Here is a 25,933-nt window from a genome sequence, read left to right on the forward strand (position 1 = left end):
CAGGCGACATGGGACTGAAGGAGTTAGAAATCAGAGAGAGAGCATGTATGCTGTTTTTCTTTTTTAAGAGCATTGCACAGTTCTGCCTGTCTGCCTGCTACCCTCAAAAAACGGCTTTAACAGAATGTACTCCACTAATAATACTGACACTCAAATTGCACCGTAAAACATTTAAAGTACTGCACATTTAGTATGTAGTAAGAAGGCTCAGTTGGTGGCGAGCCCTAGTGTGTGCAACAATAAGTAATGTTCTCAGCTGCATGAGCAGTGAAACGATAATTGACACATCCTAAAAATGCAAGTAAGGACTGAGTTATTAATGTGTGCTTCCGAGGGTGGGTTTCAGCGGAGCCATTAAGCTTTTAATTGAGAAGGAAGACTGACATTAAAAGCTGCTGCTGCTACCTGATTTTTTTTACATTTTTTTTATGAAGATGAGACTTAAGGCAGCTCACGTGCACGTACGATTCTCAGGCTTACTGCTAATTCTATTTGGAGATCTTCAGAACGACTCCTAAAGTCCTCTGCCTCCAGGTTTGGAAAAAGTGAGCAGTCTCTCTTTGACTAAAAGGCAGGTGAGTGGAGTTCCCACCCTTCCCTGTTTACCCCCCCTTTTGCAATCACCAGGAAAACAAGGGTTTCTCCCACACTGGATTAGAGCCGTAGATATGGAAGGTATGACCATGCAGGGTTTCGATGGAGTGCGATGCCAAATGCTTGTTACCAGGTTACATATCTGTTGTTGTTGTGATAGCTTGTGCCAAATCTTAAAGCATAACAGAGGGAGAAGTCTTAGTGATTCCCTTCCCTTTTGCCAAGTTTGCATCTCACTACAGGAGGATTTTTGTTATGGTTAGCTGTGCCTCACTTTCTGTTTGCTGCTAAATTTCCCACTTTCTTATTCTCTCTATCTCATAATGAAGTAAAGTTTGGGCACTATGCAGCAAGTCTAAAGATACGTCTGCTAGAGATTCACCAGTAAGGTCTAATGCTAGTTGTCTGCTGCTGGAAAGACACATGCTGTTGTAATGTTACTGTAACAGATGCATGATAGCAGAAAAATGGGGATTCATTGTGGAAAATGCAGAACACTGTGTGGGGATGAGACTGGTCTGCTATCAACAGTACTGCATCTAAAAAAGGACAAGAAGTGTTGAATTTTATTTTAGACACATGTGAGTTATGAAAGTTTATAAAACTACAGTGAAGTTGAGTATTTCTATGTTTAGTCTTTCAAGTTTTCATATTTTTAATTGTCAAACATGGTTGTTTTGAGGGATGAATAATGGTAACTACAAATGTGTGTTTAATTTATTTACATGTTTTTTTTTATCTGGTCTGTAAAAAAAAAAAAAAACAGAAAAATGCAAAATGCAGAGCCAGTTTGTTTTTTCTTCTTTTTGGTATGGTATTTTTTTTGTTGTTGCTGTTTTTGGTCACTTGCACGTCATGCTGGTGATTCACTCACTCCAAATTGAGCAGGTTTGGACTGAGTGAATCACACATCATACACTTTCAAATGCAGCTTTATGTGTGTTTTGGAGTTGGTTTTTATGTTTTTTTTTGCTGTCTGTTTAATGGGCTTCAACCTTACTTCCAAGATGCTCTTTGTCAGGCATTTTTCAAATACTTTGTTACCGTATTTTGCGGCATATAGGATGCTATTTTTGTCGTTTAAATTTGAGGGTACGGCTAATGTGGCTTTGCGCTCTATGTGTGGATTTTTCAGTCAGTTGCACACGTGTCCAGTAAAAGCAGGTGTCAGGAGGAATATTACTGACAGTCACCCTTACAGAGGAAATAATTAACTGTAACAGCCACTGAAAGGTAAAGCTCTCATAGCTTTAATAACAGGACGGAGGCGTCATGGTCCACAGGACAGTGTCTGATCGTGGAGGGAAATTGCGTGGTAGTGAGTGACAGCAGAAGTCTGCTGAATATTTGTTTTTATCTATATACTGTATTTATACATGAAATAAGATTGCTGATTGTTTAAATACAAATCAAATACTGGTAATAAATTGAAGTTTGTGGAAGGGGAAGAGGTGCTGACTTGTGTCCATTTACGTTCAAAAGAGCGTTTAAAAAGTACTATGAGGGGCAGCGAGGATGAGACTTCATGTGGAGATTGAAACTCCATCCATCAAAATTGATCAGAATATACGGGAACCTCCGTTAACAGGAGTACAGCAGCCCGCCTACCTGCTCGTTCTTATTGGCCGAGTCATTTGAAGTAAGGATGCACCGATCGATCGGCCGGCCGATTTCCCTGATTTTGGGGGATCGGCAATCGGCCGATCCTTGAATATTAAACAGATCTTTTCCGCCGATCTTTTCTTCCTCCGCAAAGGCCTTAAAGTCGGTCATAACGTCAGCCACTGTCCCCTTCTGCTGTGAGATAACTGACAGACCCATGTGCATGTGCGTGCTGCGCATGTGTCTGCTACACAGGTCAACAACAACTGGAGCACGGTCAATTTAGAATGTCTGCAGTTTGGCAGTCTTACACAAAAAAGAGAGCAGCTGATCGTAATTTGTAACTCCTGTAACGCGGAAATAAGTCTTGGTGAGGTTGCAAACAAAATGCTACCTCGTTCACTATTTAATAAACCACCACACTGCTGAGTATGCAGCATTTGACGCTAGCAATCAAGCTAATGCTAAAGCTAGCGGTCCGCTGAGTATGCTCATCTGTGAAAAGAGCAAAGCAACTACGAGGAAAATAATGGAGTTCATGGCTTTGGATATCAAGAAAAAGCTGCTACTAATGTACAAGTGACTGTAAAAGGAAAACAACTAACCTGTGCCATGTTCATTCTGTCATTACCTGTTGACTGATGAAAATGTTGCACATGATGCACTTTAAAAATAACAGCTTACAGGATAAAAGCTCCTAAAAGTCAAACATTCTACAGAAATAATAGATTAATATTTTTACATTTAAATATCGACAAAGCTGCTGCATTTGGACATTTTTTGTTTTTGCTCTACAAGGAAACCTAAAACTCAGGACACTTTATTGATGCTTAAGTTTTTTTGTTAGTTTGTCCTGTAGATTATCATTACATCATCTACCCCAAACTCTGTATTTTTCTTTATTTGTAAAACCAATGTACTGTTGTGTACTTTTGGCAAATGGCTCTAAACAGGGACTGCAGTGTAACCCGTTGGACACACTTATTTTCTTTTTAAAATGTGGAAAATGAAAGACTAAAGAAACTGAAATTTAGTATTTTGGACAGCAATGTTCTAAATTTTTAAATTATATTTGAGATAACAACCTCATATGCAGTTAAAACAACATGTTTGTATTGTTTAACAGGTCTTGTTCAATGTTTATACACTTTGAATCATCCAATTTTATTGTAAGTCTGTTTAAAAGAAATCGGGATCTGCAAAAATCAGTATCGGCAGGTCAGCCATTAAAAAAAAAAAAGAATGGCAATCGGCCGGAAAATTGCAGTCGGTGCACCCCTAGTTTGAAGGGCACCCTAATCAGCCAATAGGGTGTGGCCTATGTCACGCTGCGGCCATTACGTGGATTTTTCTTGGAAAAATCCTAAATGATTGGAATGCGGCTAATGCAGCGGTGTGTTCAATAGCCCAGAAAATATGGTAGATTGGTCTCTGACTAAAACACATAAAAGAGGAAATTAAAGGTAAGGTAAGGTCTTTGCTATAATGCATTGTCATGGAAAATCAAGAAAATGTTCACTTTCCCCTCTCTTTTAAAACAGTCATTTGGCTTATTACAATTGTTAGCTTCAGTGTATTTAAGAAGAAAAAAAAAAAATCCAGTCACTAATTTTATCCTGTAATGAACATAAAATTGTTAACGAAATATTCGGTTAAAGGTGAAATGATCTCTCTCTGTTGTAATGATACAATATGACCAAATTTGGTTTTCATGTTCCAGCCCAATACTCCAGCCACCAGTGTGAAAAACATCTAGGAGCGCCTTTGCTGGCAAACTGATTGAGGTGTTACAAAACCATCTCGGTTAAATTGTTCTGCTGATATATTCTGGGAGGAAGCATTTGAATTTCATTCATTGTTGAAACATCATAATTCATGAATGACTATTTTTGCCTCAGGTCATGTGGTGTTTGTGGCAATACCGTTTAACATGTTCCCTAAGTGTATTTTGCAATAAAGTGAATGGAGAACAACCCAGATTTTATGACACAGTTGCTGACTTTCATTTCCAAATGTGAAGGCCCAGAATGGTGAAATTTACATTGTCTACAACAGGGCTCTTCAATTGGAGGCCTCTGGTCCAGGTCTGGCCCCTGAAACATCATGTAATGGCCTTTTAAAGCCACCTAAGACAATCTCCAAACATGAAGCTGACAGTACCTCCTTCCTTCTACTTGACGACACTATTAACCTTTTTATCGCGTAATCAACATAAGAAATACTATTAGTAGAGTTAATTAAAAACTGTGTTCATTTTTTACATCAAATTTTGAATTAGTTTTAGTCGTAGTCTTTTGACCATAATCCAACTTTGTTTTCTCAAAAATGAGTCATGAGAACTAATTTAAAGTTTATATAATTATAGTCTATAGTTCAATTCAATTCAACTTTATTTTATATAGCGCTAATTACAACAAAAGTCATCTCAAAGCCCTATAAAAATATATAATTCGTAATATCAAATCAAATAAACTTTATTCATCCATTAGAAACTTCATTTACAGTGAAAGCGCCATTGCAGAAACAATAAAACACAGCACATATCTATTCACACATTAAAATTCTGATGTTCATGAGTTTCCTAATAACTAGATTAAAAAACAATAAAAGACAAATAGGCCAAAAGTTAAACTACAGATTTTGCGATGCAATCAGTTGTTTAACAGGTGGATGGAGGTGGGGAGGATGCTGGAGCTGGCCGTTTTTGTCCTCGGTGAGAGTGACTTGTACCTGCACCCTGAAGGCAACCGAGTGTAGTGAGGGTACAGGGTGTGTGAGGGATCAGTGGAGATCTGGGTGCCTTTCCCCAGGACTCTGGTGTTGTAGATGCTAGTGAGTTACTGCTGTTCCTGACCAATTAATTTGCTGCTGATATTATTACGCGTGTTGCTGTGAGTGAGTGAACCAAACCAGGCAGTGATATTGAATGTGAGGATGGATTCAATGAAACATTTATAGAAAACAGCGAGAATGGATTGGTGAACCTGAAGTTTGTGGAGCTTACGGAGAAAAAAAAGGCGCTGTTGACATGTTGAAAAAACGTGTTCAGTGTTGAGTTGAAATGTAAGTTTATGGTCAATTATGGAGCCGAGATATTTATATGAGGTGACCTTTTTGATTATTTCATTGTTGACTGTGAGTGGGGGTGTGTTGGTGTGGCCATGGTGGAAATGAATGACCATTTTTTTTGGTCTTAATTACATTTAGATCTAGACAGTTGTCCCTGCACCACAGCGAAAATGAGTCCAGTTCTATTTGCAGTGGTCTGACTGTGTTTGTGGTGTCCATGATTACTGTGTCATTTGAGTATTTGTTCACTCAACTCCCGTTACGATTCGATTCACAATACTGGGTTCACGATACGATTCTCTCACGATTTATTTTACAAAATGGGACTGTACACACATGATGACTGAAAAATATTCCTTTATTTTTTGGGGGGAAAAAACTGTAGAAAATACTGTACTATTTCTTTTATATTTCATTGTCAAAATAATCCCTTGATAAACTATTCAAAACAATGCAATTTAACTGAAAATAAATCTTGAATGAAATAAATAAAGGAATAATACAAATGAAGAAGAAGCCTATTAATTTAAATTCTGGTTCTATAGTAAACAATGCAAAACTACATAATAGTTCATTTTCTTTTTAAAAGTGCAACTGAAGATGTATTTTGTGCCTTAACAATTGGACTTTAAAAAAAAAAAAAACAGTCACTGCACTGTATTTACGTCAGATATTTGTTTGGACCAGCAGAGGGCACTGGTAACCCAGTGGTCAGTTGGCATGCAGATATTCTTGCAGTGAAGAAGAGATGCTATGCGCTAGCAGACAGAGCTAATAGAAAAACGTGACTTTTACAGATATTCATGTAAAATTACAGATATCCTTTCGAGCCTCGATGTGAACCGTGATACCCATGAATCGATTTTTAACTGTCGACATCCCTACTTAGCAGCATTAATAGCTGCTATCTTATTAGTCTTGGGTCACCTGTAGGTTCAGCTTGCTAGGTGATGTAACAGTTTGTTTTATTATGATCCCCATTACCTGTGGTAACGCTCTTATAGCTTAAGGAGGATACAAACAATATATTATAAGAAAACTTACCCAGCAGTGACTTCGGTAAAATTAGAAAGATATTCACAGAAGTCCAGCAGTGCAGGAACACGACGGGTTCGGTATGCTTTTGCTTCGATAGTTGTACAGTAATGCCCCCTTCTTTTTTTTTTTTTTGATATGTTGAATATATCCCATCACGGCATATTGTACCCTCTTTTGCCTGGATCTGGTGGATATCGCACAGGTATTGCTCCAAAAAGACTCGTTAATAAGCACAGGTAGACTACTCCCAACCATTGCAGATGAGTAAACTCAGGAAAATGACGTACTTGGCAAAAGTAAAAAAGGGGGGCGGGGCTTTTGCGAAAGGTCAATTAACATTGATTGACCTGATATAGGATGGTATTAATGTTTTTAAACTCAGTCATTTTGCAATTTCAGTTTGATTTTGTTTGAAAGAATATTGAAAAATAATATTTTTAATAAGAAACATCGCCATTTCTGTTTCAGGAAGTAAATTCTGTAATTTTTGTCCACTTTCAGCGATCAGTGAAAATCAGAAGCCCCAGGAGAGTTTAAGCCATTGCAACAGAGGTATGTAGTAACGCCATCAGTTACTCATTGGCCCCGCACTTACCTCTCCTTCATAAATTGGCCCTTTTTCCAAAGTGAAATTCCATGATCTAAAAGGTTGTGTGGTGTAATAATGTGGTTGTTACTCAGTTTGTTGCCTCATCTCGGATTTTTGAATAAGTGGTTTTGGCACATTAACAATAACTGTTTGATTGAGCTACTTCAGTCTTAGGAGTTGAGACATTGAGCACAATCACTGATTTGCTGTTCGTGCTCCATCTGATCACTTTTGTCAAGAACTTGGCACTTGAAGATGTTTTAAACAACTATTTCAGTTGTCCTTCAGAACCTAATCTGCCATTAATCCCCAAAGGATAAAGAAATAAGCTTTGAATAAAGAATGATTTTGACCATCCATTTTCTTACTCAGCCCATGAAATATTGTTGGTGCTTCATTCTAAAAAGAAATTAAACTCAAGAGGGAGTAAGAAGTTGTCCTTTGTGGCAATGACAGTAGCCCGTTTTCCTCCTGCAGGATCAAAGCTTCTCATTGTGTGTGGCATCACTGTCTGCTCCCGCTGGCTTGAAATCATAGAAGCTGAACTTACACACCCCAAGGATGCTGAGTGTTGCTACTCTGTTATCCCTGCCTGTTGTGATGCCAGCAAATTGTGCCCTACTGCTTCCTCACTTCTGGCTTTTATATTCATGTTCCCTGCCTTCTGTCAATTATTTTGCCCACTCTCCGATCCGTCACTGTGCAGACAGTGAATTGTGCTTGACGTAGAAACATCAAACTGGGGCTTGTTCGTCTTCTCACTGTCCTGCTGGCCCATTTCCCTGTGGGATTTGGACTTCATGAAACAGCGTTGAAGCAAGGACGGTCTTTTTCCTCAATGCAGTTTCTCCCATTAGTTTGGCCTTAGGCTCTGAGCCATGAGCGTCATTCCAGCAGCCCCATGAAGCACCTTCCTTGGCCTCTGGGGAACCAGTCCTACCACTGTTCATTTTTAGTAGGTTTTTTTTACTGCAATGTCGGCTACTATCAAGCATGAGGTGATTGCGCAACAGGTTAAAGCATAGCGACTTGCAAGTCATGTGACCAATAAAATTGCAGCATTCAATCAAAAAATCTTTTTTTTTATCATATTGTGATATTATCGCAGATGCAATTCATCAATCAGCCTTAGTGACAGCAGCTGACTTTCTCAGGACAGGCTTGTCCTGGCGAATGAAAATAGTCCAGATTGCAGCATCAAGTTTGGGGCCCTGAACAAACTCTTTCCAGTAAAGTCTTCATACAGTTGGTAGCTATCCTCTATGGAAGCTAGCATTGACAGATTAGTGTCAAATATGCTAACTTTGTACATCCGTGCCAGCTAATAACGGTGAAGGTGAAGGATACTATGCAGGAAACTTTTATTGAATTACAATCTATATACGGTTAGTCTTTGAGATGTAGACTGGCAACACACAAAAGGCAACATAGTTTGTGGAAGCACTATTTCGAGTGCATGTTTAATTTAGCAATAACAAGAAAAATTGTGACCTAGAGACTTTCAGCTAAAAGGCACCACAGTTAACCTCCAGGTCTACTGAGCAGTCTGTTGAATATTTTGATGGACTTTTCTTTGTCTTCTTTAATAGTTTTTTCAATTTTCCTTCATTACCGCTTTATGTCCTTGTGAAGTAATGAGCCCATTAATGTCATCTTTTTTGGCTGTCCTGAATATCGAGCTGTACTGAATAAAGAACCTTGATTAAAAGTCACATACTAATTCTTTGATGTAATTCACCATCTATAAAATCAGAAACACCCGGCCTGGATCAATAACAGATTATATATTATATATTGTTCCACAAATTATTGCCCATAATAATGCAAGTATACCCTTTCAAATACAATCAACATTGTATTTTCAATATTTTAAACAAATAAAACAAACAATTAAAATAAAATGGACTCTGTCTCTGTTTGAAAAAAATTGCACTTTTAAGAAATATCGCTAACAAAAACAATAAAATAGATCCTGTCTCTGTTAAACCACCTCAAATGCAAAGTCTCTCTCAAAAAACAAAATTGTACTTGCAATAACTATTAAACATTGAGGCACAAAGGTATATAGTTGTACATTCCTCAACAGGTAACACTTCCAATCAAGTTAAAACTTTTGTAAAAGAAATGCAGCACCGCCTCCCTCTGTTTCATTCTGTCCTGTTTTTATTCAGTCTTAAAGGGGACATATCATGGTTTTAAATCCTTCCTTTTTAGATATAAACCATACAGTTGTGGTTTATATAAAGCGGAACTGCACTGCTTGGGTCTGAATTCCTCATTATTATAGCTCCCCAGACCCCTTTTCTGATGTGCTTCTAAGAGCAACTCGTTTTGGTGCGGTCTCTTTAAATGCAAATGAGACACTTCATACCCCGCCCCCTCTCCAGGTTCAACTCCACCCTGCTCGGCCATTTTTGTAGTTTGATAGAAGATTTATGGCTATGTAGCGGCGCAGAAAAAGTTTATTCACACGTTATTTACACAATGTCAACAACGGAATACTTGTCCATCCAGCTTTGCATGTTTGAGCCAGAGTCTGACCCGGCAGAGCGAGATGAAAATGAAGATGATGAACCTGCAGAACCCTAACAAGTGAGCTAACACAAGCACCGAGCTAACACAAGCACCGAGCTAACGCTAGCGCCAAGCTAGAAATGCATTTTAATACAGTCTTTTCGGAGACAAAAACAGCAAAATGAAATGACTAATGAAAACTTTAGACTTAAATAAATCACATAGGCCATATCATCAAGGATCTAAAACGAGCACACAGCGCTAACATATGAAGACGGTGCAACTGGTAATGCTAACAAAACAATGACAGGGACGTCTTATCATCACACTTTTAAGCGTTATTTACAGCTTACTGAAGTGCTCTGTTCGTCGTCTCCAAAGATAGAAGGAATTGAACCCTCAATCAGACAAAGTCTTTCGGCAAATCCTTCTTTACTGTATACTGGCGGAGGTTGCTGAAGCAGTCATCCTTGAAGTGCTGCGCGCTCACAGAAATGACCTTACCCACAGATGTGGGTATATTTCCGTCAAAAATAAAACTCAAACAGGCACTTTGAAAAGGTTCTGATGCTGGGAGACGTAATGAAGCGTGTGGGTTACTACATCCAACAACCAAACATTTTGATTTCTCCTCTCGTAACTTCTGCATCCTGGTGCTTGGACTACAAAATAAAAGCGAGAAATAAAAATGGCGGATTGCTCGAAGTGTTGGACCTGGAGTCGATGTCCTAATTTGGCAGTTCCACTGACGTTATTGTTCAAAAAACTTAGTAGAGAATCGAAAAATCGAAAAAGATTGAAAAATGACCAAAACAGAATACAAAGATATCAACGGAGCACCTGAAGAGATTAATTTGAACTTTTCTGTGCTTCTAAACAATCTAAATATACATCAAAATGCATTTAAGGGCTAAAATAGTGGATTTAGCATAATATGTCCCCTTTAAATCATACAGAATGGACGAATTTGTTTCTAGTTTACTCCGTTCATTCCGCTATGTAACAAACATGCTCAGGTACTTAGAGTGAACCCCCTTGTCATCCAGCCTGTTTGGAGGCAAAAGATGAGACAACAAAACACTTAAACTTAGCTTGGTTGCTAGCCCCACTCAGCATCCCCGCTTCTGCTTCCGATCACACTGCTTACGTCTCCTCCGCTGGTGGACACCACTGGTATGAGGCTCCGCTCCTTCACAGGCTGGGTGTAGCCGGTGTAGCAGTCCAAAGCTACGTAGTAGGTCCAGAGTAGCCGCATCTACCGCACTATAACTATTTGATTGACCTAAATCTAAGATTGCCTGGCGGTGGTATACTATTTTAGAGTAATTACGCTGCAGGTTCACTGAGAAATTATTAGAACTAACTTGAGTTATCTGCTGTTTAATATCCGTTGCTAACACAAGCCTCTGCAGCCAACAGCCGTGCTGCCAAATACGCATGCATATGGCGATATATCGAGGCTGGCAAACTTACCAAGTTCCTTTTTATTTACTGTCCGGTTAATTGATTTATCGATTATCGGCCCAGGCCTACACCCAACTTTAAGGTCGTAGACCATGACTGGCTAGGTTAAGAGCATTGTGTCTGTGTGTGGTGTGAGTGAAAATACCCCAAGACTTGCATTGTTTTTTAGTCTGATGAGCCTTTACCTGGTTATGAGGAAGACATACTGTATGTTTAATGGTAGTCCACATTCAACTGAGCTCATCTTTACATTTATTGAGTTCACGCTGTGGTTTTATATATATGGATGGTAGTATGAAATAGCTTGCAAGTCCCCCTGAGGCTGATGAAACTTTTGATTGATAGTGTAGAAATCCAGGTAGGTAACAGTATGTGGATTAATATTTGAAACAAAACTTGTATTATGTTTTTGTAGGCATCCTTGCACAGATGGAGATTAGTCATTAGCAGGCTTTGAGTCACCTCTCTTTTACTCTCAGGGTGGAGAATCCTCCTGTGTGACTATTCTTTTCTGTAATGAGAAGCTCTTCACCATTAGTCTGACTCACCTGTCAGTAGTCAGTCCACACCAATTTATCAGTCTACTCATGACTGCAAAGGTTTGCAGAGACATTTAAGCTGTCAGTGCTTTTATGAAGACCCCCATCCTTTGAACAATCCTAATGCATATGTTGCATTATGTACCCATTGCATATTTTTCCCCAAGGATGGTTGATATCTTGTTGCGTCTTTTTCGCTGCTGGTTTCATTTACATTTGGCCAAAATTTGTTAAACCTGATTTTTCCTTTCAGTGTTTCTGAAATTGATTGATAGTATGTATTAATGGTGTACAAAAGCAACCTTTTGTGGGACAGCTACTACCAAATTACATAGTTAATATGTGAGCGTTTTGGGAAATTTTCAAACTCTTCCTTCTTTATTAAAAGAACATCATACATTGTTTGATTTCCATTTACACATTAGCTGTAGTGTTATGACCTCGAAAGGAAAATTGTCAAGATTCCTTACTTGGTGACAAAACAAATATGTGCTGAGCTGTCTAGACCTAAGACATTTATTAATCCAAGTAAGCAAAAACTCACTAAAAGCTGAGTCATTTGAGAAAGCTTGCTTGCTTCTGCAACTTGTTCTAGAATCTCCAAACCCAGCTTAAAGTCTTCTACTGAAACACATGGTAATGTGTTGTAAAAATGTGCCAAATTCTGCACATCAATTGTAGAGTGTAGTGAAGTTATCTGGATGCTCATAAATCTAAATCAGATTTTGCTTCCTCAATTAGGCATTTGTATTACAACTACCGGTATTTGTTACTGCAGTTAGCATTAATGAGAGGCAGCTGTCTCGTCAGGATGCCGGTGCTAATTTAAATGCTCTAGCTCTAACAGGACATGAGGTGCAATTTCTGTGCTTTTTTTTAACAGAAGAACACTGTGACTGACTTTTTGTGTCTGCTTCAAAGTACAGTTTTGTGTGCTTACCAAATGAGAAGTTATCACGTACTAACTAGTCATTTATACTAAATGTAGGTAAATATTAGCGACTTTAATAACCTAATAACAACCCATACCTGCTCTGCTGTACTAGAGATACTTGAAATTTCCATTTTAATTAAATAAGGTCATTTAGGTTTTTGGGCAAAATTTTTGTTTAACATATTTTTATATTTCATTCCACATGCACTAACATGTCATAACATAAGGATATCAAAAATGTGAGGTGACATTCTTTATCTACCTAATGAGTTTGTATCTTGGTCAATGGGATATTGAATACCAATATCTATTATAGCAGCTTTTGGTTGCTCTTGTTTTTTTGTGGTCCATGAAAGTTAAGCGAGCAACCTGTAAAACTGATAATGGATGGTTTAGGCTCAGAGGGCGTATGTGGGTGAGGGATGAGTCCTTGACGTAGTGGTCTTATCTAAAACAGGATTATGCTCCTGTCATTGTCAGCGTATGGCAGGTTATTGCATACGGCTCAGCACAACTGGAATCTATGAACTCGAGCTATGTCTATTCAGCTGCTAAACAGTGTCACATTTGGCAAAGGTTAGCAGAGTGTTCCCCAACCACTGCGTTTCCGACTGGTATCAGTCCATGGACCATTTGGTACTGGGCCTCGAAGAAAAATGTGATTCAAAAGTTACTAACTTCATAACTGTTTTCAAGTGATGCAAAAATAAACATTTTACACGATTAAGAAAAACGTGTTCATTAACCAAGGTAACCTGATTTAATGCTTTCATCATCTACTCACGAATCCTACAGTCATAGTGAATATCAATTGTCCATTACCACTGCATGTGATCATTTGAAAGAATTTGTATTGATTTGACAAAAGTCTGCTTAATTTCTCAATTTCAAAGTTTATTATTGTTCCTGTTGAAAGGTATAACAGCAGAGGCCCACGCATTGTTGTTCTCTCACTAAGTTAAGTTAACCAATAATATGTGATGTCTTTTGGGTGAAAGTATAACAGAAGGAAAGAAAGAAAGAGTTGGTTATCAACAAGAGTCTCAATGCCTTCTTACCTCTTCTACTGTTTGGCCTGGCATTTACTCTCTCTACAGACGGAGTCCCAGCTATGAGTCAGCTTTGAGAGCAGCAAGTGGTAGAGAAAGTGGCGGGCTAAGGATTTCCTGCGCTGCAAACATATGCATGTTTACAGAGGTGCCTAGTGTTTGATGTTGAGTAAAATCCATGCATTTGGTTTTTATCTAATCCCTACACCTGTTCTGTAGCGCTTGTGGTGTTACTTGGCATATTCTATACCCAGTTGACTTACACAAGCATGTCTCTATTCTCCTTTCTTAGGGTTGAACAACGAAAAATGCTAAGCTGATGTCCTGAGCTGAGGGCAGCCCGTTGTCAACCACACTTGGTTTTTGCTTCTTTTTCTACACCTGGACTACTTCTGGTGAGCCACCAAGTGCCAGCAGCGAGCCCCAGCGTCCCCCTTTTCCCCTCCTGCCCAGCTTGTCGTCGCAATGACGTCGGAGCTGGAGAGTAGCCTGACCTCCATGGACTGGCTTCCCCAGCTGACCATGCAGGCGGCGATCCGCAAGGCTGATGCCCAGAACACTCATGGACCCAGCATGGGCAAGAAGAGCGCAATGCTGGATCCTAACACAACGTTAGACCAGGAGGAGGTGCAGCAGCACAAGGACGGCAAGCCGCCCTACAGCTATGCCAGCCTTATCACGTTTGCTATCAACAGCTCGCCAAAGAAGAAGATGACCCTGAGCGAAATCTACCAGTGGATCTGTGATAACTTTCCTTACTACAGGGAAGCAGGCAGTGGCTGGAAGGTAAGGAGCAAGAAAGGCTTTATGCTTCATTCGTTTGTGATGGAAATGATGCCGGTTGGAGCTGAGCTGGACAAGTGACATGACATTTATGTTTGTACCAAACTTTTATGATTTGTTATTTTCTCTTTGACTGTCAAGCAAATATTGACAAGCCACTTCTTTTAAACTCACATTTTTTTTATTTTTTTTTCAGTTTTCAAATTTTTTTTTTAATCTTGTTGTTGTTGCCTGTTATATTGGAGGATATCATCCCATTACTAAGGTAGATACAATTGCAGGAATTGGATACGAGACTCAAATTTCTTTTCTGTAATTCTATTCTTTCATACACATTTTTTAGGTAAAATACATGCCAAAACTGTTCCTAAACTAACAAAAATGTCATGAGAAGCAATTTGAACTGGACAAATCCACTTTCCTATTAATTAACATTAACATTTTATGAGCTTCATTTAAAAAGTCCATATTATAGCCATCATCCATAACTTAGAAGATAATAATTGATTATTGGTTTCAATATAAAAGCCATCTGGAGGTGTGTTTCAATTAAAAATGTAATGGAATAAAATCGTTTGAAACTTACTTTCTGGGACGTAGTGCGAGAGCAGCAAGCTTAGAAGGAGCAAAACAGAGCAGATTACTTCCGACATAAAAAAATTGCTTTTAAACGTGTACTTTGTTCATTGGAGCCCGATTCAACTCAGTTGAGAAATATTTCTACTTGATATTGACAAACAGCTGTTAAAGGAAAGGTGTGGTGACCAAGCAGGGAAGGAGTCAAACCAGGTTAAATTATAGTTCATATTAGGGTAGAGATATGCAGAGGTCGGTATAGTTCAATTTCAGTAGACTAAACGCAAAAATATTTTGGCTGGCTAAATCTGTAGATGATTTAGTCAAATAAAATTACTATACTGTTGAACTGGTTTAACTAAGTCTTAACTTTCTACACAGATTACCTCCGATTGGCTTATTTAACATCCTGTCCTGCCCCTTAGCACTAGCTTACCCCACCTTAAAATTAGTCTAACTGGAAAAAAATAGTTTTGATTAAATCAAATCTTAAAAGCTAAGCTTTCTTTTTCTTAATCATAGATTTATTCAGTCAAATCATATTTTGGTCGCCTTGCTTTTTGTTGCTTTCAGTGATGATATAGAAAGTAAAATTAAGAAAAACTAAAACATGATTTGTTGATAAATGTACTACTGGTACTGTAATAGCTGTCATCTGCTGAACACAACGATGCTGGTTGCTACTGCAATCCGTTGTGTATTATACAGCAGTGGTTGCAAACAACTGTAACTCTTGCTTTTGAACCGATGTGTATAAATATTGAACGATTTGATAACCGAGATTTGATTGCTGGGGATTTTTACTAGACATGATGGAAAACAAAATGCTCTGTTCAGAATCATGGCTTTCTGTGCACTTGGCATCTTAAACAAAGAGAAATGCCATTGGTAATCACCATTGTCACTTCTGAACAAGCTTAAAGGGAAAACTATGAGTATGCCAAATCACACTAAGTGCCTTCCTCCTTCGAGTGAGAAATGGTGCAGCTCTGAGAGAACCGTATGAAATGTAAAACCCAGGATTAATATTCAGCGAAGTGGCCACTATCTGTGCAAACACAGACTAAATAGCCCATTCATGGGTGGTATTATTCATTGCAGATGCCTTGATAGGAGAAGGCCATTATGCAGGAGAGCCAGTGCTGTGTCATCATCTCAAGGAGCACATGATATACTGAGATGAAGCTATGCTGATTGCCTTTTAAAGGGCCCAGATGGAAATTGATATTAGAATGAGTTTTCCAATCAGTTGGCGTTTATTGGAAATAGAATCTTAGACAGTACTTTATTGCAGTCAGACAAGATATATGAAGCCCATTTCCTAGGGCGACGAGATCTGCCGTGTGTATGGGCTGCATGCTAAAGTGTGTGTTTATGTGTGTGTGCGCAGTTTAGGTGGATATAAAAAGAGCATGTGTTGTTATAAATGAATTGATTCTGGTGTTTGTGGTTAGGCCATTAGTGAGGAAATGAAGTGTCTTATTTTGAAGCCTTTGTTTGGGCTTTTTCTTTCATTGTCCTTGATTTGGATGTCAGCAGGAGGGTCGGTCTATGGGAAATCCAGCTATGTTACATCAAATCTAATCCAAAATATGTCACCTCTGTTCTGTATGGCGTGCACAATCAATTGTTAGATATAATGCCTAACCTTTGTCTTTAAACTGGTACAATATTGCCCCCTCCTCCTTTTTTGTTGACTTTATTATTACCACAATAGAGACACTTGTCGACCTTTTAATAGGAGAGAACATTTTGAGTGAGTAAATGTACGAGTGGTTTAAAAGTTAATTTTGTGTGTGTGGCTGATTAATTACATTATGTGATAGTTCTTTCATAAAGTACTGCCACATAATGATAATAATAATAATAGATAGCAATTTTGCCTGTTTTGAAAAATAATCATTTAATAAAAAGCGTTGTACAACGCTCTGCGTGGGCTTTTTATCAAAATGTTGAGGTTTTTTTTTGGTGCCGTTTTAGCGTACCAGCAGCTGCTTAATAGTAAAGCAAAAGCTTTTAAAAAGAAATACATTCAGTAAAAAAAATAACTCATCGAGGTCAACATTTGTGAATGCTGCATTTGAGGGTTCAGAATGGCAGGGAGGAATCTATGAGTTGTCAATTAGTCGGTGTGTTTCTTTAACATCTTATTTAGCTTTCAGAGATGCTTTGGATTCATGGATTACAGCCTTGTTCAAGCAGTCTTGTGCATGATTCAGCTTGCCGTTGTAGCTACTGTGTCCTTCTGTTCCCTGCATGTAAAGCAAATGTTTTTGAAGCTCTGCCAGATTGCTTAAAGATATTTCACATACCAGGATCCCTAAATTTATATTTCCAAGAAGAACAGACTACTTCTGATGAGAGCTTCTTTTTTTTTCTATAAGGCATTAGGCCCAATCTTACAAAACACATCTGTTGTGCAGTTCTTTCAATTCCAGATCATTACAGGCAATGTATAGCTGCCCAAATGTTGTCTCTGAGATTAAAAGTGAAATAGTCTCCCTTCGGATTGCAGAGATGTGGCTTGGAATACTGTCATGACATCACCACCCACCCCGGATAACTCTTTACATCGCAAATTAATGTGCTTTAAGAATTTTTCTTGTCATACCTTTAGTCGACCCTTTCTTCCATAACAGTCTTTTGGTATTAACGTACATTCCAGTAAGGCTATGCAATTAATTGAAATTCGATTAAGATTTTGATTATTGCACTCAGTGATTACAAAAATAACTATTGAAGAAAAACAAATATTATACATATGTTTATTTTACTAAATAAATCGAACTTCCACGATACCTACAAAGAATAGAGCTTGGAACACACGAGAAAAGCAATTATCATTATTAACTTTGAGTTGTTTAACGATCCACGCGCATGCAAGCTCCTCCGCCCCGCCCCTCTCAAAGCTAAAGCTAACCTAACATGAGGAAAGTTGTCGCTAGCGATCTGGAAACATGGCAGGAGAAACCCAAGAAAAACACTTGGTTAACACACAAGGCAAGTCAGATTTTCTTATATGGGAACACTTGGGGTTAGATGATGAACATACTGTGCTTGACTTTAGTATTTGAAGGATTTTATTATGGCTTAAATAATATATTTTAACACAAATAATTGACAAATAATCTTGAGCAGTCCTAAATTTTAGCCCAAACAATTTTCTAAGTGGTTTAATTTTTGAAGTCACACGTAACCCACACCTTAGCCATTGAAAGCGTATTAGAAGAAGACAAGTACAGGTGTGCCTGTTTCCATCTCTGGTGATTTTTTTCACTGTCCTTTACTTTTTTTTTTTTTTTTTTTAGAATGTCAACCTTGACTTTCCTGTCAAACCCTCTGTGGCTGTCTACGTGCTGACATCAGACAAAATGTGTTAATTCCCTTCTGAATTTTCTTTGGGGAACTTTATCTAGTGAAAAATGCAGAAGCAATTCTCAACCAGTTCAAAAATGCTGTAATTGTTTGGTCTTGATGAACTTTTAACTGTTGAAAATATTGTTTTTACTGGCATGAATTTGTTTTCCTTTCTCTGCACACCTGTGTTCAGGAAACAAACATTGAATGGGGGGAAAACCGGACGGCTGGTGATTGCACAAAGTAGAGGTGTCCCGATTCGATATTGATATTCAATATCGGTCCGATATCAGCCAGAAAACGAATATCAGATTTTTTCGGACCGCATCTAAAATCACCAATATAAGCTCTCTGATAAAAATTTTCCTTTCCAGCACTTCTATCCATAGGTGACTGTGGTTCACACTACAAAGTAACCTACTGTTGCTTACTATTGTTCTCTGAGCAACATCACTTGGTCAAGCCTTTTCTAACTTTCCACACTACAAAATAAGTAATAAAAGTATGCATGATTCTTGCTGATATCGTACCAGATCAAAATCTTTATCGGCCGATATGCAAGGCTGTAATATCGGTATTGTATCGGAAGTTAAAGAGTTGTATCGGGACATCCCTAGCACAAAGTCTCATCTGCATTTACGTCTACAGCTCTTACATGATCTTGTAAATGGGGAAATGTAGCTTAGGTCTGTAACCAGTTGTGATTGCATCGATGTGGCACAGAGCTACCTTCTGCCAGAGCCATGGACTTAGCTTTGATCTCATTATAAAATGCAAATACACAGTACCCTAAACAGATCAAAGGTTCAACCTTCCATTAGATCAGAAGCTTAATAATAGTAGCCTGCAGCACGTTGCTTTTTCGTGAAAAAAAAAAAGCAATTTGGGTAGCCATTTGTCCTCCAGGACATTATTTACTCTGGAGATAATGTTGTTGCTTCTGACTAACTTGGACTATAGTCACAGCTTAGAAAATCCCTGCTCTCTTTGCAAATGTAAATAGAATTGGTCAGGTAGAAGCGTCAGTGGCTCCTATCTCTGAACTCAAGCACAGGATTGCAGGGCCTGAAGCCTGAAGTGTAAAATTGCTTCGATACCCGACTCACTGATACTTTCATCTGCTTTCTTAGCCTATATCATCATTACACCACAAAACAAACATTAACATTTTAAGAACCCTGGTATTTCAGCTCCAAAACACATTAAAGTTGACATTCACTTTTTGCTTACCCCATGATTCTCAAAATACCCTTCACTTTTCACAGATTCGCCTCGTCCCACATTAACCTTGGATGAGCTTCAGTCTAATGAGTGATGAGCATATACACTGGTATTTTTAGCACTTTTGTCTTATCCCCAACTCCCTGTTAATTGTGGAGACAGCAGAAGTGGCTCAGCGCTGACGTTTTCATGGTGTGGGAGGGGTAGTGATTCACTCAGCAGCCAGTTTGATCTTGCTGTGATGCGGGTTCCAGAGTCAGGAAGCTCCAGCCTAGCCACCCGCCCACCAGCCTCACCTTGCACTCGCCTACTGGCACCCCACCGCTCACTCTCTGGCCTTTCAGAGTGGGTGGGAAGAGCAAGCTGGCACGACTTGGCATTTGCACATGTTGGCAGGAGCTGCTGTCCCCACACTGGGCTGAGTGAAGTGCTGACTGCAGTGCAGAACATAAAAGGCCCGAGGCAGCTCTGTCTTCCTCTTGTGGCCCACGGGCCCGTGTAAAGCTGTTGACTTCGCTTTCATTTGACGCTCTAGATTTTCATTTTTACCAGTCACAGCTAACACTCTCACAGTTCATCAACTATATATGTACCATGTTGTCAGTCATTAACCCTGAGCAGCAATAGCCCCTCTGTAAAGCTTGTAAAAACTGTTTGCCGCTGTCATCGATTGATCCAGTCAACTCCTTCCTTTGTGATAATGAGATCTGTCGGACTTGATACATGAAACAAAAGCAGGATCTTGCCCTTGTCCCTTTTGTCTTATTAAAAACCATTCTCGCGCTTACGGTAACTCAAGGCAAATTTGGGAGACATTCATATTTAGAGCCTCAGGTTTTTGTTATGAAAACGGTTTCATTCTCCTCCACTTTTGCTCATTTTTGGCAAATTCAAAAAACTATTGCTGAGGGAGTGCTCTCCTAGGGCTGGGTGATATGAACCAAAACTCATATCTCGACATTTTTTCTCAAAATGGTTATATACGATATACATCTCGATAATTTTAATTAAGTCTGATCGGAAAGAAGATTCTGGGTTAGATTTGCTGACGCAAAATACCTCACAGCGTATAGGAGTGGGATCTGTAGTGTGACTTGTTAGGCACTCATAAATCCCTCTAACTGTGCTTTTCATGCTGATCTGATACATTGACTCTACAACAAGTATTTTGTTACAAAATAAGCTATAAAGAATATGCTGCAAATTAAACCAGGCACTTTCTAAACCCCACGAGTCAGCCAACCACCAGGGGGCGAACACATGTTTAAGGCTTAAGGTTTTGGTTCATCAGGACGCGACCCTCCAGACACAAAAACATCTTCATTCCCTCTGCCACCAGCCACATGAACACAGCCCCTGCCACCCACTGACCTAACATGATGAATACTTGTGAATAATAATTGTGATTAAGCATTTTGGCCATAATCGTGCAGCTCTAATATCGGTACAGACCATATTGTAATTTTCTATATCACCAAAATAGAAAACTCGATATATCTTGAATATTGATGTATCGCCCAGCTCTATGCTCTCCCAATAGTTTTTACTTTCCCCTTTTGTGAGGAAGTCTCCATGTGCACAATGCTGCTAACCTAATTGGGAAAGTCATAGAGATGCTTTTGAATGCAGGCCTATAATTGATAACATCCTTTTTTAGGGTTTCTGGATTGGTGGTGCTTCGCCTCCTCTTAATAAGTTTCTTTTTTTGTGGTACATCCTGTCTGGCCACAGCCTCTGTCTAATGTGCTGACAACAGTTTAATATCAGAATATCATCAAATAATTAAAATTTATTCTGCAGGTTTTGAAACTGCGACCAAATTGGTCGAATATGCGACAATTTTTTCAGTGTGTGCGAGTGAAAATTTCATCTGGTCGCATTTGTGCGAGTGAAAATCCAAAAGCGCACCAAGCGGAGTGAGAGAGTGTACACGCGCAGCACATACACAATTCCACACCAAGAGGAGGACCTCATCTGAATCAGCATTGAGGGGCCTCAACTGATGGACTATGATGCCAGGCCAAATGTTCAGCTGTGGTTGTCCCAGGGAAGGGGTCTGCAACCTGTGACTCTGGAGCCTAATGTGGCTCTTTGACTATTTTGCAATAGCTTTAAAAAAAAAAAAAAACTATTGAAAGAAACAGTTTTTTTAACAGAAGCTATTAATGATTAATGACAAATAAAAATCAAGATTTTACAATTTGTTAACCGAAAAAAAAAATCACATTGTGCAATGACTTGGCCACCTTCCTACTTCACCTCCTGCAACATCTACCGACCATCAACTTTCCCTGTACCTGTGGCTAACCTGATCAATAAGTTTTAAATCCCTGGTAAGATAATTAAACCAACTAAAACACTATTCTGGAAGAAAATAGAGATTTTTATTGTGTGGGAACAGATTCATTTAACAGCCAATGTGCCAGTTAAATATGTATGCTTTATGTGTGGCAAGAAATGAGCAATTAGCATGTGTTGACCACATGATCTTGCATTATCAAATTCATGTTACTTTTTGTAGCCTTTCAAATACATTAACTAAAAAAAAACTCTTTATATAACATTGTATTCATGTAAACTGAGATGTGTAAGAATTTGAAGATGCAAGATACTGTTTTATTTCTTGATGTAAATTTATTTAATTTTATTTTAAACTGTTTTTAAGTTGCCATTTACATGATCAATATAAATCAAATCAAATTAAATTGAACATTGTTCAACATAATTTTAACTGTATAGAATGCAATACACTGTATTTTGGCTCCAAGAGGACTTTAATCCAGGTGAGATGAGGCTAAATGGTTCCTTTGAGAGTAAAGGTTGCAGACCCCTGACCAGAGGAAGAGGGTTAGGAGACCCCACTATAAGAGCTGGCCGCTCTGAATTGAATTCCATGGGGTGAAGCATTGCAGATGCTTAGTTGGTTATGCTACTGTTAAGATATTCAAATGCAGTAGTCCCTCGTTTATCGCGGGGGTTACATTCTAAAAATAACCAGCAATAAGCGAAATTCGCGAAGTTAGTCAGCTTTATTTTTTACAATTATTATACATGTTAAGGCTGTAAAACCCCTCACCGCACACTTTATACACTTTTCTCAGACAGGTATTAACATTTTCTCACATCTCTCTCTTGTTTAAACACTCTCAAAGTTCAAACCTTCGTAGATTTTAAAACATATACCCATTTTCAAACATACAGCACTTCAGAGTCACACTGCTAGTGATCAGACATTGATGTCTTTGTTGACGATGACATCAGGCCGTCAACATGGACACCGGTCTGTTCACCCATTCAACCATGGAGTAGAAGCTGTGTGACCACCTGGAGCTGTATGACATGGCCTTTATGACGGGGACCGGACTAGGAAGGAGGAGGTGGTAGTAGCAGGTAAAAGTTCTCTCTGTAGTTTTCATCTTTGAAAGTCGGCGCTGAGCTAGGATAGCATTAGCCGCTAATCACACCGGCCTTTTTCACTGGTGGTTTATGTTTGTGAGAGGAGAAAAAGGAGCGCAGCTCCTTGCTTCAGCAGGCAGTTAAACTCACCGTGTTGGATGTGTCGCTGGTGGGTGAGCGCAGCATTAGCCAATCAGGACGCAGAACACAATGTGCGTTCATGCGCTGTAAAAAAAAAAATTGCATGCAAAATTGCACTGTAAAAAAAATCTGTGAAACACAGAGGCCTCGAAAGGTGAACCGCATTATATCTGCTTGTTGTTGAAAAACTTAAAATTGACACTAAAACATTAAAACATTTAGCAAATATATCTCGAGTCCTTGTCAATCTTTCCTTCAACAGTTAATTCAACTATTCATCAGCATGCATGGCTACGCTGTACCGCCCCCCGGCAAAAAAAAAAACAAAAACAAAAAAGGTGCGACCAAATTCTGTGCTGGTGTGTCCAACTGAGAAAGTTAGTCGCACCAGTGCCACCACTGGAAAAGTTTGTGTAAAGCCCTGATTCTTAGTCTTGCATTTCTCTAACTCCAGTTTTATACATCTTCTATACTCATTAATACTAATTAGAATTGCTAAATGCTGGTGTTTCTCTCATTCTTTTTTTTTTAAATAGTAAGATGTCTGGAAAAGCTCCCCTTGTTGGTGAAAGAGCACAGGAATGTATTGTAAGACATTGACGCCTTAACTAAACTTAGCTATCTAAACATAATCCTTGTTAACAGTTTAATCTATGTTTTAAATGTTTTGATAGTCCTTTGATGAACAAACTGCTTCAGCTAAGGTAATAAAGCCTCTGTTTAAAAACCGTCTTTTTTAACAATAATAGCCGCTGTGCACCTTTTATTATCCCTTACCTGAACATGTTTCCTGGTGTGAAGGTAATGTCAGGCTGAATAATGGCCCTGCATCATAACGATTGCTCATTGTGAGTATAAAGCTACTTTGTGTTTACACAAGGATCACAGATGGTGCTTTTTAACATTGCCTCGTGTATGCACACAAATCTTTGCCCTGGCAAGGAGGAGTGGAAAGACAGAAAGCTTTACAATTAAATATGCCCAGTTAAAGAATATGAAATAAAAAACACTAACTTAAAATAAAAAGAAAAATGTGACATGTATGTACAATTACAGCTATCACTATTCTATACATAACTTTTTTATGTTGCACACTTGATTATTTTCTTCTTCCTCTTTTTTTGTTTCAAAATGTTATTAATATTCATAATTAAGGCAGTCAGCATTCCCCAAGGAGAGGTTGCCTCTTGTGAAGCTTGCAGCTAATTTATCTGCCAGCACACAACATTTCCTTTTTTGAAAATGAAAGTGAAAAGAGGCTGCAAGACTAATTAACCGAGGTTGAAGAACTACCTTTAGAAAAGTCTATTGCAACTTTGGATACAGCACACCAACCTTTGACTGGATCAACAGCCAGTCATCATTAATTTTACCTAATGGGAAACTTAAAATATATAGATTAGCATATCAGTGGAATCTCAATGGTAGGTTATTATAGTTAGAATGTCTGCCCAGTGTTTTAAATCATCTTCGAGGGTTTTTTTTTAAAACCCTTGTCACCCTCTGTGTCTGTCGGCAGTTTGTCATTCGTCTATGCATGAGAGGTGAGCAGCCATGTGCTTTTACACGACCCTGCTGATTTGCATGAGCAGTCACAGCCTATTGATTAATGTGTCACAGTGGCAGAGTATGTGCAGGAAAATTCGCACCGGATTTTCTCCCTCCCTCCAGCTACGTGATGGCTGAACAGGATGGCAGTCTCTCATCCTAGTACGATATTTGATTATCCTGCTGCTGCGTCCTCAGTGAGGTCAATGCTCTCTGAGGGAGAGCAGAGGAGGGAAGGAGGGTGGGTTGGTCAGTGACACACCTGTAGCAGCCAAGTGGAACCAGTAATGGATGGCAATGCCAGAGTGGGCCACGTTGCCTTTCCAGACGCCTGTTTTGACAGGCGCTGCTCTCACATCTCACACTCAGCATCAGCAGCTCTAATCACGGGTCATGTTGGTCTCAGATGTGACGCATGAATATAGCTCCTCTAATTGGTCATTTGTCAACGTCGCATCTCAAAAGAGCAGATTTCCGCAGGCACATTATGGAGAGAGGCTCACTGCAAATGGACTTACATTTAAAATAAGAAATGAAAGTGCTGCACAGAGCAGAAGAAGCATTTAGCTTTTATTCATCACATGCAAATTAGACATGAAAGAGGTTCTCACAATCATAAAAGCATTACTAATGTGTAAAAGAGTCATAATGTTTTTACACAACCATACTTTCTTTCTTTCTTTTAGGATTTATTGGTACCAATGTTGCGTGATGGCATTTTTCTTGTTCAATTTGTATATGTGTGTTTGTGTGTGCTCACAGTGATTATAATCCAAACCTGGCTCTTAGCCCTTGCTTTACCAGCCACAAGGCCACAGCCTCTTACCCACCAGTTAATTGTATCTGAATTAGTCCATTAACGTGGCCGTGTAGAGGGATGAAGGGCTGCACGGAGGTGTCTGGCCTCCTTTGACCACTGCAATGCATTATTAATGGGTCAGTTAGTCTGGCAGCTCTGCATTAACTTGGCTAATGCACGTTAGGGTGGGTCTGTGATTCCCTTTTGGAAAGAAATTGAATCAAATGCACATTATAGGAAAGTTTTCTTTTGACTTTTGTTATCCTGGAGTTTCTTGTATGCAATTAGAAGTGAGGAGATGTCTTTTCCTTCCCCTTTGTGGATTTGCGCCATGCTGATTGGTTTTTGCTGGAAGTCCAGGGTTACTTTGATTCATCAGTGCTTGCCTGCCATGTCCAATGATGATCTGTGCTAATAAAAACCTCTGAATTAAATCAGGTTCATATGTGCGTTTATTATTCTCTCAGCATGTGCAGCGGCCTTCAGGCCAGTGTACCCATAACCCAAAGGCTGTTTCACTGTAAGCTTCAGCTGTGTGGCTAGAGTAATGTAAAGCAGAAAATAAAGAACTCGATCATCATCCTATTTTACAACAGCGTAAATGTTTGGGACTTTAGAGTATAATATAGAGTATGAAAGGACCCTGTAAAACGGAGATAGGCAACTGGCAGCTTGGGGGCCAAATGCGGCCCTCGGTCTAATTTCATGCAGCCCCCAAAG

The 25,933-nt window shown here is 39.0% G+C and overlaps 1 protein-coding gene across 2 annotated transcripts in view; it reads left to right on the top strand.

The window, feature by feature from the left end:
- The window catches only part of foxj3 (forkhead box J3), a 100,446-nt gene that overhangs the window by 22,806 nt on the left and 51,707 nt on the right, over positions 1–25,933 (top strand). For both annotated transcript variants that reach the window (XM_028447314.1, XM_028447315.1), the window contains exon 2: positions 13,685–14,178. In XM_028447314.1, the coding sequence (XP_028303115.1) occupies positions 13,858–14,178 (321 nt within the window). In that variant the 5' untranslated portion in view covers positions 13,685–13,857. The remainder of the gene's footprint in view (positions 1–13,684; positions 14,179–25,933) is intronic.

This window comes from Gouania willdenowi, chromosome 5 (genome assembly GCF_900634775.1).
Source record: "Gouania willdenowi chromosome 5, fGouWil2.1, whole genome shotgun sequence".
Lineage (NCBI taxonomy): Eukaryota > Metazoa > Chordata > Actinopteri > Blenniiformes > Gobiesocidae > Gouania > Gouania willdenowi.